This window comes from Narcine bancroftii, chromosome 3, assembly GCF_036971445.1.
Source record: "Narcine bancroftii isolate sNarBan1 chromosome 3, sNarBan1.hap1, whole genome shotgun sequence".
Lineage (NCBI taxonomy): Eukaryota > Metazoa > Chordata > Chondrichthyes > Torpediniformes > Narcinidae > Narcine > Narcine bancroftii.
Window position 1 is genome coordinate 349,196,702 of NC_091471.1, and position 17,914 is coordinate 349,214,615.

The window sequence follows — 17,914 nt, forward strand, 5'->3', positions numbered from 1 at the left end:
TTTCAAGTTCAAATTTATTGTCAGAAATCATTCATTTCCTTTCCTATTCCTGGTGATGATTTGCATCTGGAGTGTGCATTGAACTATTACAATTTGTTTTAAGAGCAAATTACTGCTGGGTAATTAGAACATGTAAAAGAGGTTTCCCAGCCTCGAGCTCACAGTTTCAGTTCTGATGAGGGATCCCAGATTTTCATCAGAACTGAAGATTCTGACTGGAGGACTGTAACCAGTGGAGTGTTTTGGTTCGATACGAAAATCTTTGCTTTTTTTTCCATGTGTGTGAATGGTTTGGACAAGTAAGTTTGTGGAAAAGTAAGTACATTTGCTGATGACACGAAAATATGTGCTATGGTGGTCAGTGAATAAGGCTACTTGGGTTTGCAGTGGGATCTAGATCAGATGGGAAACTGGGCTGAGGAATGGCTGATGGAATTCAATTCTAATGTGCATTTGGGTAAATTGAATCAGGGCAGAACTTGCTTTATTACAGGATTGTTCTAAAGAGTGCTTTGGATCGAGGACTAAGGGGTGCAAGTTGATAGCTCAGGGGGTACAATAATGAAGAGAGTGTTTGAGACAAATACCTTCATCAGTTATGGAATTGAATATTGTGTTCAATTTTGGCCATCTAGCTATAGGAAGGGTACAGAAGAGGTTTACAAAGTTGTTTCCAGGATCAGGCAAATTGAGTCATCATGCAAGACTGTAAAAACGCGGCTGGTTTTCTTTACAGCATAGGAGATTGAGGGGGGAATTCATGAGGTCTATAAAATCATATGGAACATTGATAAAATGAATGGTGACAGTCTGTTTCCCAGAGTGAGGAGAGGTGAGGAGAATGGAATTTAGAAGGGACGTGATGGGCATATGGAGCAAGCTGCCACACAAAGTGGTAGGGATGGGTATGTTGGGGGTTCTTTAAAACAACATTTGGGCAAACCCATGGATGGGAGTGGCTTGGAGAAGCTGTGCCTAATATAAGCAAGTAGGGCTGTAAAGCCCTGTGACTCTAACCTAAAAATTACTGAAATAAAAACCAAACTTGCTGGAAATACCCAGCAGGTCTGGCTGCCTCTGTGGGAAGAGAAACAGAGATGACATTTCAGGTCAAAGACTATTTAACATCAGATAACCTGCTGAATATTTCTTTTTTTATTTTAGATTTCCAGTATCTGCAGTGTTTTGGTTTTTGCTGAAGAAGTTAACCGTTTTCTTTCCGCAGATGTTGCCTGACCGGCTGAGTTTTTCCAGCATTTTGTTTTGTTTCCGATTTCCAACATCAGCAAAATTTTTGATTTTCAAGCTGTCTCTATTTCAAAATATTCTTACTTCTGGCATTAAGAGTGATGCATGGAAGAAATGTTTCCAAAGTGCATGATTGGAACCTGGAATATACTACGTACATTTATGATAAAGACAAGTGTCATTGTGGCCTTCAAGAGTGATCTAGGACGGGCGTGGTGGAGAAGGGCACAATGATGTTTCAGTGCCAGCATTTGGGACGGTAGTTCAAACCCTGAGCTGTCTGTAAGGAGTTTGTACGTTCTCCCCGTGTCTGTGTAGGTTTTCCTTGGGGAATCTGGTTTCCTCCTACCATTTGAATGGTAGAGTCAATGTGGACAGGCTTTTTCCATTGAGAATAGTGGAGATTCATTCAAGGGGTCATGGATTGAGATTAAAGGGGTAAAGTTTAGGGGAAACATGAGGGGGAATTTCTTCACACAGAGGGTGGTGGGGGTGTGGAATGAACTTCCACAGAGGTGGTAGAAGCGAGATCAATGTTAATATAAAGGGAACAGTTGGACAGGAGAGGTGTGGAGGATTATGGGCCAAATGCAGGTCAGTGGGACTAGGTGGGAGAAAATGTTTGGCACGGACTAGTAGGGCCGAACTGGCCTGTTTCTGTGCTGTAAATGGTTATATGGTAACAGGGATTGTAAGTTAATTGGGTGTAATTGGGTTGTACGGGCTCATAGGCTGAAATGGCCTGTTACCATGCAGTATGTCGACGTTTAAATATATAAATTAATAAAATTAAGGCTGGTGTGTTCATTTGGAGAGTTGCTCTGGTAAGAGGGCCAGTGCAGACATGATTGACAGAATGGCAGCCTCTGGTGCTGTTAACATTCTATAGTTTTATGAAGCTGGCAGAATTTGGCTAATGTTCTTCAGTCAATTGATTTTAAAACTATTTATGAAACTTTGCATTTCCCACTGACCAGGAAAGGTAGCCGACATACTGAAGGGCTCATCACACCCTGGACACACTCTTCTCCTTCCTCTCATTGGGGAGAAAGAGTGTGAAAGCAAGCTTAAAGACTGTTTCTTTCCTGCAGCCATCAGGTTTCTGAATGAACCCCATAACGGTACTATCATGATGCCCTTACTTGGTGCGAATGTATTATTCTTTCCTTTTGTAACTCTATACCCGATAAATTGTGCTCTTTACATAGCTATAAGAATATTAGAAGTAATCTGTTATACAACTCTCAGACGATCCCTTTCCATTGTAGGAGGACAAATAAACTGGAATAAATCTGACTTACTAGTAGAACAGTGAAATTGGTCCCAGAATATAGATCTTTTGAGCAGGGGAAGGCACAGCTTTACTTTAAATGCTGGGACATCACAGTGTTGAACTCTAGTTGGCATAGAGGACACTGTCCAAGCTTTGAAGTTCCTGATTCATTTCTTGCAGTGGTTCCGAGAGAGATAGACTTGACTTAGTATTTGCCTTTCATGTTCTGTCCTAAGGCATTTCGGAGTCAGTGAACTTGTTGATTTTCAGCCAAAAGGAACAAACAGTTTAAATACAGAAAAGTCCTAAATACTGCAAAGATGAGAGATTAAAGATTTTTTGGTTCTATTGCTTGAGGGATGTATTTTGGCTGGGTTTGATTGTTGCAGAATCTGTTCTTCCATCATCCCATCAGAGCTCAAATTAAAAAAGGTTCAAGGCCAAATAAATCAAAGCTTTCAGCCAATGTAAACACTCCTCTGTCTGGAGTTGTTCTACACAGCTCCTGTGGCTCATTCATGAGACCTGTATTAGGTGCAATTCTGGCATCTCAAAGCAAATGATTAAGACTTCAATCCTATTCTGCTATCAAAGGAACATTACTCTGGAGTTTTGTTCCATGTGCTGAAACTTCTCCATCTGTCAGTACAATTTTGAACTCCTTATCTATGCTGTTTGCTAAGGTAAGAATCTAATGAGAAATATCAGAAATAATTAAAAGGATTTCCTTTGGCCAAGATGGACATGCCACTCTTCCAATGACACTGAATGAATGTAGCCCGTTGTGAAGTGAATTCTCAAGCCTGGGTGAAAGAAGACTTGCCCTTATTTTCTTTCTTCATTATCACCTTGTGTGAGTTTTTGCTTCAAAAATTTGGGAAAATGAGATTTCCCAAAGTGATTGTGTTGATGAGTCAGCCAACAGGAGGGAGATTGAAAACTTGTCTGAATGGTGTACTAACAACAACCTCTCACTCAATGCCACTAAGACCAGGTAGCTGATTGTAGACTTCAGGAGGGGAAAACCATAGACGTAGGATCCAGTTATCATTGAGAGATCATAGGTGGAGAGGGTGAGCAAATTTAAATTCCTGGGAGTCACTATCTCGGAGGACCTTTCTTGGATCCAAAATACAAATGTCATTGTGAAAAAAGCATGTCAGAGCTTCTACTTTCTCAAGTTTGTGGAGGTTCGGTACAACATCATAAATCTTGGCAAACTTCGATAGATGTGTAGTAGAAAGTGTACTAACCAGTTGTATCACAGCCTGGTATGGGAGCACCAATATTTCTGAGTAGAAAGTCCTGCAAAAGGTAGTAGACACAGGCCAGAACATCACAGGCAGAAATCTCCCTACCATTGTGAAAATCTACATGGAATATTGCCATTGGAGAGTAGCAGCAATAGTCAAGAATCCACACCACCCAGGATGAGCTCTGTTCTCGCAGCTGCCATCAGGAAAGGGGTATAGGTGCTACAAGATTCACACCACCAGGTTCAGAAGCAGAACTCCTAAGCAACAAACTCCTAAGCAACAAACTCAATCATAGACTAATTTAAATACTCTTACTTTGCATGTTATTTATTAGTGAATATTTATTTTCTGTATTGCATAATCACTTTATTTATATTTATTTGTTTACATTTTTCTCTTTTGTATACATAAGTATACCGATAAGTAGAAATTCTGCCTCACCTGCAGGAAAAGGAATCTTAGGGTTGTATGTGATGTCATCTATGTACTCTGACAATAAATCTGAACTTCATGTGGATGAGAGTCTTACATTGTGTAGTTACGGGAGAATCAGGAATTTGTTTTCCTTTGAACAGAGGTGTTGTGAGGGGACCTGATAGAAGTATCCCTGTGTCACACTTCAACCAAATCTGTTTAAACCCTTCCAATAACAACTCGCAAAGCTCCCCTTAAGAATGTTGTACCTAAAATGGGGCAGGTGCAATGTCGTCGCTGTGAGGTTTCCTGGCGTTGTTTGGTGGGGTGGGTGGGAACACTGGGGTTAAGCTAGCTTGGTGGGAAAATGGGACACAGGGTAGGTGTACAGGTGGGAGAGAGACAAGGGTGAAATATAGAAGAAACACTAAGTAATTAATAGGCAGAGCACATTGGCGTGATAATGCAATTGGGAGGAATGAAAGAATAAATTATATATATTTTAAAGCATGGCATCAGACTCGTAAGGCAGGTGAAGTTATGAGTTGATTGGCACCTGGGAATATGATGTTAGGAATGTGATATCACTGAGATGTGGTTCAAAAAGGGTCAGGATCGTACACTCCATATTCAATAAAATTTTCAGGTATGATGGAGAGGTGTGAGGAGGTAAAAGAAGTGGCTTTGCAATATTGCTGAAAGGAGTCCATTACTGCAATAATGAAGGAGACTATCCTGGGAGGATCTTCAAATTAGGTCATGATCTGTCAAGTTTAGAAAGAGGTTATAACTTTGTTGTGGATATAGAATAAGCCTTTGTCATGTTGAGACAGAGAAGCAGAAATGCAAAAGAAACTGTTTATAGCAGTATTTCCCATGGATTAACTGGAATCGTATTAGTGTGAAAGGCTTTTTAAATGAGCCAACATGTAAGAAGACCCTACTACAGAAGGGACAATGTTGAAACTAATCATGGGAGAGATGGGTAAGTAATTGAAAGTAAGTGTCCATGAGAGAGCTTCTTTGACACTGTAAGAGGTGCAATTTTCATGGACCACTCTACCCTTTAAGGTGATTGACAGCTGGGGCTTGAGAGGTACTTTTATGAAGTCTTGGCAGATTACTGCAATGCATCATGTTGAAGGTGTTAACTGTAGGTGTGGTGTTTTAGTGGTAGAAGAAGTTCAGGCAATTGGATTGGGTGTCTGTAAAATATGCTGCTTTGTCTTAACTGGTGTTGAGCCTCCTAATGCCATTGAAACCTCCATAAATCCATACAGAGTGGACTTCGGACCAGTGATTCCTTTGGTACAGAGTCCCCAGACTGTGATCTGCTTTAGCAGTCACAGCTTTTATGAGGCAGGTCAACTCTGCCCACCTTACTACTATCTACACTGCAAATATTTTTTTTCCCCATTTCAAGTTCTGATTAAAAGTTCAAGGAACAATTTTTGGCAAGGTAATAGCTGATTTCGGCAAGTTTGGAAAAAGGGTCCATTTGCCAAGTAAAGTATTTTTCTAGCAGTGGTTTAATTCTAAAGTTTTTGCTGCTCTTGACACATCTTTTTAAAAGTGCTTCCTATTAACTGATGCTTTGAACTATTTGATAAGTGTTTTGTTTTGAATTGGATATGTCCACTTGAGATATTTTGTAAGCAAATGCTGAATGAGAAATGTTCAGATAATTTACACAGGGGAAGCAATCAAGCCTGCAGGTCCAAACAGGAATGTTTTGACATAGTTTTACATTCAATAACATTACAATGAATGACTGAGTTGGTCATACGTTGTCAAATATGTGGATGATTTCACTGAGAGTGCAGTTTGCTGCTGCCCCCTGCATTCTTGGATATTGACAAGTGATTGTCAAGCCAAAGATGATCAGCATTAACATTAATTCCTGTTAAAGTGTACTTAGAAGTAATAAAAAGCCACAAAGAAATAATTTACAGGCAAGAAATGTTTCACACTATATTTCTAAACTTTGGTTTGCAGGATTCTTTTAGATCTTTGAAACATGACTGTAATAATTATACGTGGTCAAGATGACGGTGTGCTGATTAATCAAATGAACCATGGTTTAAATATTACTGTTAAACATTAAATGTTTGACATTCCAGCATGGAAGAAGATTTTTTTTTGCCCATGAAGCCGGATAGATTTATTATTTTGCTATTCCTGATCATTGGGTCTAAATGTGTTGTGCAGTCTCCCATTCTGACTCAGCCTCTGACTTTGATGGGAATTTGTTGTTATATTGATATTTCTGTTGCAATTCACATGTTCATAAGTTGGATCATTTCTGCTCTTTAAGGATTAGATAATTCAGTCCTACAAGTCTGTTATACTTATTATTTTATTTTACCTCCATTTAATTGTCCTGTTTTAGTTCCATGATAATCTTTCCCTGCAAATAAATGGCTGTTGGTCCTATGCATAAAGCACAGAGTGAGAGTTGTAAGGATCCTGATGATTCTTTTTAAGGATCAAGTCCCAGAGTTCCCATTTTGTGACTATGAAAAATGCTTCAAAATCAAAAACAAAACTAAAATACTGGAAATCCAAAATTTAAAACAGAAAAAGCTGGAAGCACTTAGCAGTTCAAATATTATCTGTGAAAAGAGAAATGGGGTTAACATTTTAGGCCAATGGTTCAAACGCAAGGCCTTCAGTCTGAGATGGTAGCGCCGTTTCTTTGTCCCAGGTGTTGCCTGATTCAAATATTTGCATCATTTAGGAAAATTATGACTCGATTTCCCTCCTACATGGTCTAATTGTCATTCTTTTAGTATCAATCCTATTAAATCTGTCATCAGTTTGTATATCTTTATTTGATTACCCCTTTATCTGTCTCAACTCGTCCTCAAGCTTATTCTGATGCCATTATGACTCGGTTAGCATAGGGGTGACACAGTTAGCGCAACGCTGTTACAGTGCCAGCAAGCGGGACCGGGGTTTGAATCTCACGTGGTCTCTAAGGAGTTTATATGTTCTCCCTGTGTCTGTGTGGGTTTTCCCAGGGGGCTCTGGTTTCCTCTCATCCTTCAAAATGTACTGGGTGATAGGTCAATTAGGTGAAATTGGGCAACATGGGCTGAAACTACCTGTTACTGTGCTGTCTGTCTAAATTTTAAAAATTGAGACAAAAGTTAGCAAATATAAATTGGCAGAGGCTATTAGGAGGTAAAGGATGGTATGGTGAAGGACTCAGGCCCAAAACATTACTTAACTGTTACTTCCCATGGATACTGTTTTTTATCAGTGTACTCCTAGATTCAAAAGGCAATTAGACAGGTGCACTATCCACTTCTCAAACTTGATCTTTTTAACTCTGGGAGCATTCTGGTGGATACCTCATGATTTTTAAAAATTCCCTATTTATCTTTTTTTTCCTGAGTATTTTCCTGAAGACTCTCCATTCTAGGTTCTTTACAACTCTCACTCTGTGCTTTATGCAAAGCTTCATTGAGTTTGGTCGGTTAATTGTACAACAGAAGTAAATGTTAAAATATTTTTGAGTATGCAATATATACTTTCATTCTGTGTCGGTTTCAGATAGCTGGAGAAGCAGCCCTGAAGAAAACCACCCTAAAATCGATTGGACTCACTGGAGGTGGTGCCATAATTAGGTAAGAGAAAAGTACTCGAGCAAAGGGTCATTCCATTCATGCGGTGTTGCTTCTGTGATATTCAAGTTTGGGATAGGCAGAAATTAGCCAAGACACTATTCATAACTAATGCAGTCATGTAAAAGGCATGTGAGCAGCTATATTTGGTGAAGAGTTTGAGGAGATTTGGTATGTCCCCAAAAACCCTTGCAAATTTCTACAGGTGTACCAAGGAGAGCATTCTGACAGGTTGTATCACTGTCAGTGCACAAGACAGGAAAAGACTAGAGAGAGAGTTGTGAACTTGGCCAGCACCATCATGGATGTGCGTATTCATCAAGGATGTTTACAAGAGGCGGTGTCTCAAGAAAGCAGCCTCTATCATCAAGGATCCTCACCACCTAGGAGCCACGTGCTTTTCTCACTGCTACCATCAGTAAGAAGGTACAGGAGCCTGAAGACAACACCCAATGGGTACAAAAACAGCTGCTTCCCCTCTGCCATTAAGATTTCTGAATGGACAATGAATCTATAGACATGTCCTGGGTAAACTTGTACCTCTCACTTTGTTCGTTTAAGATTGGTCACAGTGTTCGAGCTACTGAAAGAAAATAGACACCCACACTGAGAGCAGTTCAGTTTATACAAATTCAAAAGCTGATTTCCAACTACAATATGCAAGCCCTTCCCAATTATACTTATCAACGCCTGGACTGGTCCTAGCTGCCAAAGCGAGGCAATGACCGCACACTTGTAGTAGGTTGTCGGGGCGCTGGTAGCAGCTTCTCCACCTCCCCCGACCGGGACGTTAGCTGGACTCTAGAAGTTCTTCTTGCTAAGAGACATTTCCACCCCTCAGAGAGTCTCCACTTCAGCAGTGGGACCATGGCTTATATTACCCAAAAAATTGTTTACTCATAGCTTATCTCTTTGAATAAACGATTTAATTATCTTCAAGGTCTCCTGACAGTCTGCGACCAACAAAAGGCAACTTCTTTGGGCCTCATGGTGTAAATTAGGTTATGTCTATTGATTCATATGCCCCATGGTGGAATTTAGATGATGCCTTCTGATGCAACTGCATCCCTTCTTGCATCAGCTGGTCTAAATCCTCCATTACAAGACACTACCTCACTTTTTTTTTCTTTTTGCACTAATTATTTATTTTTAAAATCTGCACAATACTGCTGCTGCAAAACGTCACATGTTTATGACAATAAACCTGATTCTGATTCTAAAATCCAAAGATCAGAATTTCTGTTGACCACAAAATCTATGGGGAGGGATATGACACTGCTTTACTTTTTGTGCACTATTATTTTAATTTTTTCTTAGTAATGTCATAGAATGGTTATAATATGAATGTTTGCTCTATGATGTTACCACAAAACTGAATTTCATGACACAATCTTGACAATAAATCCTGATTCTGAAGTAACCTATCGTGGACACACGACATCTCCTCACTTGTCAGGCAGGTGTAACAGTGACTGTACTTCCTGAGAAGACTGAAGCAGACAAGGTCACTATCCTGTCAACTTTCTACAGGAGTTCTATCAAGAGCATCCTGGCTGACTGCATCACAGTGTGGTAAGTTATTGCAGAGGAATGGATCGAAGGTCAAGCCACAGGACTGTAAGAGTGGCAGAGAGGATCACTGGAGTCTCTCTCTCGCTCCCCCCCCCACCCCCCCCACCATTGACATGATCTACTGGGATCATTGTCTACAGAGGGCTTGCAAAATCTTTGAGGACTCCTTCCACCCCACCCACAGCATCTTTCAGCTCTTCCTGTCAAGAGATGCAGGAGTGTCAGAGCCCGAACCATCAGGTTGAGAAACGGGCTCTTCCCATGGGCAGTGAGAATGCTGAATGACTTATGAACTACTCCTACAAATCCTCCTTGTCTACTATTTATTGAACAATATTTATTTATTTTTATATATGTACTGCAAATGTTTGTTTGTGTGTTTTTGCACCGAGGACCGGAGAATGCTGTTTCATCATGTTGTACTTGTACAATTGAATGAATAATAGACTTGAACATCAAACGGAAGACTAGTGCTGTCTCAATCAGTGAGGAAACAAGACTTGGTTTTTAAATGAAACTTGTTCTTGTGATGTGCTTTCTAGTAATCAACCTGTTTTGAAAAGTAGTAATTGACTGCATATGTTTTTGCATATCCTTATTTTACCATTTAGTATCTCTTTTTTTTTTTTTTTTTTTTTTTTTTTTTTTTTTTTTAAATTTTTTATTTTTCACACCATAAATCACAATAGCCATGATATACACTTTTTCTTTTCCACACATTTACAGTGTCTTTTTCTCCCTCCCCCCTCCCTCCTCCCAAGCCACCCCCCCATCCCTCCCCCCTCTCATCCATTTTAGTTATACAATCTAGGTTGCATTAATTCAGTTAGACAATGTTGTCATTCAACAAAAATACACCAGAAATTCTACTGAGTCCATTTTTTTCTTCTCTTCTCCTTCCATCAACTTAGGTAATGTTTGTTCCCGGTAGGTTTTCGCTATTGTATTTAATGTAAGGCTCCCATACTTGTTCGAATATTTCAATATTATTTCTTAAACTATATGTTATTTTTTCTAATGGAATACATTTATTCATTTCTATATACCATTGTTGTATTTTCAAATTATCTTCCAATTTCCAGGTTGACATAATACATTTTTTTGCTACAGCTAGGGCTATCTTAACAAATCTTTTTTGTGCATCCTCCAAGTCAATTCCAAATTCTTTATTTTTTATGTTACTTAGGAGAAAGATCTCTGGATTCTTTGGTATATTGTTTTCTGTTATTTTATTTAATATCTGATTGAGATCATCCCAAAATTTTTCTACTCTCTCACATGTCCAGATTGCATGAATTGTTGTTCCCCTTTCTTTTTTACATCGAAAACATCTATCAGATACTGTTGGGTCCCATTTATTTAACTTTTGCGGTGTAATGTATAGTCTGTGTAACCAATTATATTGTATCATACGCAGCCTCGTATTTATTGTATTTCTCATCGTTCCAGAGCATAACTTCTCCCATGTTTCCTTTTTTATCTTTATATTTAAATCTTGTTCCCATTTTTGTTTAGTTTTACCATTTGTTTCCTCATTTTCCTTTTCTTGCAGTTTAATATACATATTTTTTATAAATCTTTTGATTAACATTGTATCTGTAATCACATATTCAAGGTTACTTCCCTCTGGTAAACTCAAGTTGCTTCCTAATTTATCTTTCAAGTAGGATCTCAGTTGGTAATATGCCAGCGCTGTATCTCCCGTTATATTGTACTTATCTCTCATTTGTTCAAAGGATAAGAATCTACTTCCTGAAAAACAATTTTCTATTCTTTTAATCCCTTTTTTTTCCCATTTTCTAAAGGCAAGGTTGTCTATTGTAAAAGGGAGTAGCTTATTTTGCGTCAATATTAGTTTTGGTATTTGGTAATTTATTTTATTTCTTTCTACATGTATCTTCTTCCATATATTGAGGAGATGGTGTAATACTGGAGAAGTTCTATGTTGTACCAATTTTTCGTCCCATTTATATAATATGTGTTCAGGTATCTTTTCCCCTATTTTATCTAATTCTAGTCTCGTCCAGTCTGGTTTTTCCCTTGTTTGATAAAAATCTGATAGGTACCTTAATTGTGCGGCTCTATAATAATTTTTGAAGTTTGGCAATTGTAAGCCTCCTTGTTTATACCATTCTGTTAATTTGTCTAGTGCTATCCTCGGTTTCCCCCCTCTCCATAAAAATCTCCTTATTATTTTCTTTAACTCTTTGAAGAATTTTTCTGTCAGTTGTATTGGCAATGCCTGAAATAAGTATAGTATCCTTGGAAAAATGTTCATTTTAATACAGTTTATCCTTCCTATCAGTGTTAGTGGTAGCTCTTTCCAATGCTCTAAATCGTCCTGTAGTTTTTTCATTAGTGGATTGTAATTGAGTTTATATAATTGGCCTAGATTTTTGTTTATTTGCACACCTAGGTATCTTATTGCCTGCGTTTGCCATCTGAATGGGGATTCCTCCTTAAATTTTGAGAAATCCGCGTTATTCATAGGCATTGCTTCACTTTTATTTACGTTTATCTTGTATCCCGCCACTTCTCCATATTCCTTCAATTTCTTATATAGTTCTTTTATTGATAGTTCTGGTTCTGTTAAGTACACTATCACATCATCCGCAAACAGACTGATTTTATATTCCCTGTCTTTTATTTTTATTCCTTTTATATTATTATCTCTTCTTATCGATTCTGCTAGTGGTTCTATAGCTAGCGCAAACAATAATGGTGATAGTGGGCATCCCTGCCGCGTTGACCTGCTTAAGTTAAATTGCTTTGATACATGTCCATTTACTGTCACTTTCGCTAACGGTCCCTTATATAATGCTTTAATCCAATTAATATACTTCTCCGGTAAACTGAATTTTTGCAATACTTTGAACAAGTAATTCCATTCTACTCTGTCGAAGGCCTTCTCTGCGTCTAAAGCAACTGCTACTGCCGGTGCTTTATTTCCTTCTACTGCATGAATTAAGTTAATAAATTTACAAATATTGTCTGTTGTGCGTCTTTTTTTGATAAATCCAGTTTGGTCTAAATTTACCATTTTCGGTACCTGTTCTGCTAATCTGTTCGCTAATAGTTTAGCTATTATCTTATAATCTGTGTTTAGCAAAGATATTGGTCTATATGACGCTGGTGAGAGTGGATCTTTCCCTTGTTTTAGTATCACTGTAATTATTGCTGTTTTACATGAATCTGGTAAGTTTTGTGTCTCATCAATCTGGTTGATTACATCCAGGAGGGGCGGTATTATTAGGTCTTTAAATGTTTTGTAGAATTCTATTGGGAGTCCATCCTCTCCTGGTGTCTTATTATTTGGTAAATTTTTTATTATCTCTTGTATTTCTACTGTTCCAAATGGTTCTGTTAATTTATTTTGTTCCTCTATTTGTAGTTTTGGTAGTTCAATTTTAGTCAAAAATTCATCTATTTTCCCTTCTTTCCCTTCGTTTTCGGTTCGGTATAATTGTTCATAGAATTCTCTGAAGTTTTCCTTAATTTCTTTTGGATTATATGTAATTTGTTTGTCTTTTTTCCTTGTTGCCAATACCGTTTTCTTAGTTTGCTCTGTCTTAAGCTGCCATGCTAGGATTTTGTGTGTTTTTTCCCCTAGTTCATAATATTTCTGTTTTGTCTTCATTATATTCTTCTCCACCTTATATGTTTGTAATGTTTCATATTTTATTTTTTTATCCGCCAATTCTCTTCTTTTGGTTGTATCTTCCTTTATTGCTAATTTTTTTTCTATGTTTATTATTTCCCTTTCCAACTGCTCTGTTTCCTGATTATAGTCCTTCTTCATCTTGGTTGCATAACTTATTATTTGCCCTCTAATGAATGCTTTCATTGCGTCCCATAGTATAAACTTATCTTCCACTGATTCCGTATTTACTTCAAAGTACATTTTTAATTGTTTTTCAATAAATTCTCTAAAATCCTGTCTTTTAAGTAGCATGGGGTTTAATCTCCATCTATACATTCTTGGAGGGATGTCTTCTAGCTCTATTGCCAATAACAGGGGTGAGTGGTCCGATAATAGTCTAGCTTTATATTCCGTTTTCCTAACTCTCCCTTGTATGTGGGCTGATAACAGGAATAGGTCTATCCTTGAGTATGTTTTATGTCTAGTCGAGTAGTATGAGTATTCCTTTTCTTTTGGGTTTTGTTTCCTCCATATGTCCACAAGTTTCATTTCTTGCATTGATTTAATTATAAATTTGGTTACTTTGTTCTTCCTGTTAATTTTTTTCCCCGTTTTATCCATATTTGGATCCAAATTCAGATTGAAATCCCCTCCTATTAGTATGTTCCCTTGCGTATTAGCTACCTTCAATAAGATATCTTGCATAAACTTTTGATCTTCTTCGTTAGGTGAATATATATTAAGTAGATTCCAAAGCTCTGAATATATCTGACATTTTATCATAACATATCTCCCTGCTGGATCTATTATTTCCTCTTCTATTTTAAATGGCACATTTTTGCTAATTAATATAGCCACTCCTCTTGCTTTTGAATTATACGATGCTGCTGTTACATGTCCTACCCAATCTCTCTTTAATTTCTTGTGCTCCAATTCAGTTAAATGTGTTTCTTGGACAAATGCTATATCTATTTTTTCCTTTTTCAGTAAATTTAGTAGTTTCTTCCTTTTAATTTGGTTATGTATTCCATTAATATTTAGAGTCATATAGTTCAGCGTAGCCATTTTATATTTTGTTTATCTTCTCTTTCCGTTTTTCCATCATTACCTTTCCTCCTTTTCCATTTCTGTTTTCTTATTTTCAACTCTTTACCAGACAACATTCCTACAACATCCAACATTTTCCTTATTCTCCTATTTCTATCTTCTTTATCCCCAATCTCCCCTTCCCCTCCTGAGTTGCCCTTTATCCCTTGTCGGACAACCACATCTCCCCTCTCCATTTGGATTTGCGAATCCACTCGCAAGCGTCAACTGATTTTGCAGTGACCGCTCTTTTCCCCCCACCCAGCCCCCCCCAGAAAAGATTTCGTTTTTTATATGTCACAAAGGTCACTCTTTTAGTTCCCTCCTTATTCTCTCTATTCCATTACCTTCCCTTATTAATTCTTGTCTATACTTTCTATGTTTTCCTCTAATTACAGATACTTTCACATATGCCCGTTGTCTCTATTCACTCTTATACCTCTTTACCCGCATACATATCAATCGTGGTCATTTTTATCCTCCTTACCCGTCTTCATCCCTCAGTCTATTTTTGTCTTTACCCACATACATATCAATCGTGATAATTTTTGCTCTCATTACCCGTCTTCATCCCTCAGTCTATTTTTGTAATTGTTCTGCAAATTTTCGTGCTTCTTCTGGATCCGAGAATAGTCTGTTTTGTTGTCCTGGAATAAATATTTTCAATACCGCAGGATGCTTCAGTGTAAATTTATATCCTTTCTTCCATAAAATCGCTTTTGCTGCATTGAACTCTTTTCTCTTCTTTAGGAGTTCAAAGCTTATATCTGGATAAATGAAGATTTTTTGCCCTTTATACTCCAGTGGTTTGTTGCCCTCTCTTACTTTTTCCATTGTCTTCTCCAGCACCTTTTCTCTTGTAGTATATCTTAGGAATTTTACTACAATAGATCTTGGTTTTTGTTGTGGTTGTGGTTTAGGGGCCAATGCTCTATGTGCCCTTTCTATTTCCATTTCTTGCTGTAGTTCTGGACATCCTAGGGCCTTAGGGATCCATTCTTTTATAAACTCCCTCATATTCTTGCCTTCTACATCTTCCTTAAGGCCCACTATCTTTATGTTATTTCTTCTGTTATAATTTTCCATTATATCTATTTTTTGGGCTAGTAATTCTTGTGTCTCTTTAGTTTTTTTATTAGATTCCTCCAATTTCTTTTTTAAGTCTTCTACCTCCATTTCTGCTGCTATTGCCCGTTCTTCCATCTTGTCCATTTTTTTCCCCATTTCTGTTAAGGTCATATCCATTTTATTTATTTTCTTTTCTGTATTGTTTATTCTTCTTCTTAAATCATTGAATTCCTGTGTTTGCCATTCTTTAAATGACTCCATGTATCCTCTAACAAGAGCAAGTACCTCCTTTACCTTGCCTATCTTTTCTTCTTCTATTTCCCTGTACTCTTCCTCTTCCTCTTCTTCTTCCTCTAGGTTGTCCATCTGTTGTTTCTTTGCTGCCCTTTCCTCCTCTTCTTTCTTGTTTCCATTGTCTTCTGTGGTGTCTTCTTGCTGCAGGTGTTCTGCAGCTGTCGTTGCCGGCTGTGGAGATCGACTCCCCAGCTGGTCCCCCCTCCCGTCGGTGTGTTTTTTTGTATGCGCATCGCGCATGCGCGAGGAGTCGCGCATGCGCGGTTGCGCACTTTTACTCGGCTCTGTGAGCCATTGTTGTAGTTCTCTTTCTACCGACCTGAGGTAGTGGGGTCTTCTCTCCGCAGCGGGCCTCTTCGGACAGGTAAGGCCTTCACCTTTTTCCTCCGTTGTCTTCTCTTCCTCTCTTCTTTCCGTTGATTTTGATTTTTCTCCTTTTGTCTCCATCTTCTTTCCACCTTTATATTCACTTTTCTTTAACTTGTATTTCTGTGCCTTTGTATTTTCACTCGTTTTTCCCGACTTTTCTGGAGAGGGCTGGAGTTCACCGTCCGGCCACTACTCCATCACGTGACTCCTCCCACCATTTAGTATCTTCATGCGCAATATATTAATGGAAGATCCTGATACTTGACAGTTTTGGAATGGATTATACACTTCAAATAGCAGATGGAATGCAATTAAATGTTCTGTATCAAGCATTGTATATTACTTTCTGCTCTAATTGCCATAGTAATTCTTTTGCACTTTAACCCAGACCAAATCAAATATCATTAAAAAATTTATTTCATGTGTGGGAGCTGGAATAGGCACATTTATTCCGCTGGTCGTGCCAGAAAGGGGTGATGGGCCACCTTATAGAAGGTTGCATGTTTCAAGCACTCATTTGAACTATTTAGTGATTTGGAAGGTCACTTCAGATGGACAGATGTAATGTGACTTGATGATGAATCAGGCAGGCTTGTTAGATTCATTAAGGCAGTTATTTCAAGCCAAAACTTTAAAATGACTGGATTAATTGAATTCATTTAGATGATTGCAAAAATAGTGCTTGGTTGTGCAAACAGTAACATAACTCAGAAATCTGATGATGACTCAATGGATGTTTCTTATTAAATTTTGCATTTGTGGTAAAAATGTGCTTTGCAGCAAGGAATTTATTTTAAGCGACCATGTTGAATTCAGGTGCAGTGAATGTAGAGAAACACTGTTGTGATTGTATTTATAGTTAATAAAGTTATATTTTTGAAAAATAAAAATTACATTTGTCTGCTCCTTCATGTGATTTCAAGCAAAATGTAAACTTTTTCGAAAAGGTTGAGTTATTTATCTCGGAAGGAAATTAAGCATTTGACTCCTCATTTGCTGCAGGCTATTGGCAATTCCATATTGCACTCCACAGGAATGGCTTGTTACTCTTTCCAAAGTTTCCATTTCCTCCTTGTCCACTGTCAATCTGTTGACCACCTTCATTTATCTAAAGTTGTCATTTCTCAGTCAGTCTTTGTTGTTGGATGTGGAGATCCATATACTGAGTTTCTTTCTTCCCAGGAGAAGATTTGCATTCCATTTTTAAACGTATTGCGTGAAGCTAAGATTTCAGTATTTCTAATGCCTGTTCAGAGTTCTGTATGTTTTGTACAGCTTAAGTTGTATTTCTCAGCTTGCAATACAAATTGCACTTGTTTGTTTGTCAATGAGAGTTTATTGACATATCCATAAGAACAGTAAAAACCCTTGTTATTTGGTACTGGCACCGTCAAACAACAGGCAAAAAATCGTAAAATAAATTTTAAAATTTAAACTAAATAAGAATAAAATAATAGGTAAAAATACATAAGTTTAAAATTATAAAAGTGGATGTTCTCTAAAGTAACACATAAACCTTTGGTGAAGATGGGAGAAAATATTCAGCCAGCCGAGTGCCTTGGTTGTGCATTGCTTGTTGCAGCTGTTTGAATAAAGTTGTTTGAATAAAATGGCATCACCCAGGATGAAGAGCTGGTTGATGCTGCTTGCTGTTGGGGTGACTTTCTTAGTGTCTCCTTCTTGCTGCTTAGTAAGAATCGCCCCGGTCAGAAGCTTTATCTGTAAACTTTAGGGAGAGGGGGATAATATTCTACAATGTTATTGTTCATATTTTGGATAGCTCTGTAGAGGTGGGGGGGGGGGGGACCTGCAGATAGAGCGAAGGTTAAATATTTTCAAAATTGTGATTGCAAATAAAGTAAAATGATTTGTGTATATATTCATCCAAGTGAAGTTTGTTCAGTGTAAGTACACTGTAGTATTTTTGTCTTTTAAACTGTATATTCTTAATACAGGTGTATTAGTTAGGCATTGTAAAAGTAATTCACAAGCAAATGGAAAATTACCCTATCCAGCATCTATCAATCTAGGGGTTTTACTATATAATGTTTAGATGCATCAAAATTCT

General features: G+C 37.8%; 1 protein-coding gene across 2 annotated transcripts in view; it reads left to right on the forward strand.

Annotated features, from left to right (window-relative positions):
* The window catches only part of aspscr1 (ASPSCR1 tether for SLC2A4, UBX domain containing), a 223,055-nt gene that overhangs the window by 58,067 nt on the left and 147,074 nt on the right, over nt 1-17,914 (forward strand). For both annotated transcript variants that reach the window (XM_069929671.1, XM_069929670.1), the window contains exon 6: nt 7,747-7,820. In XM_069929671.1, the coding sequence (XP_069785772.1) occupies nt 7,747-7,820 (74 nt within the window). The remainder of the gene's footprint in view (nt 1-7,746; nt 7,821-17,914) is intronic.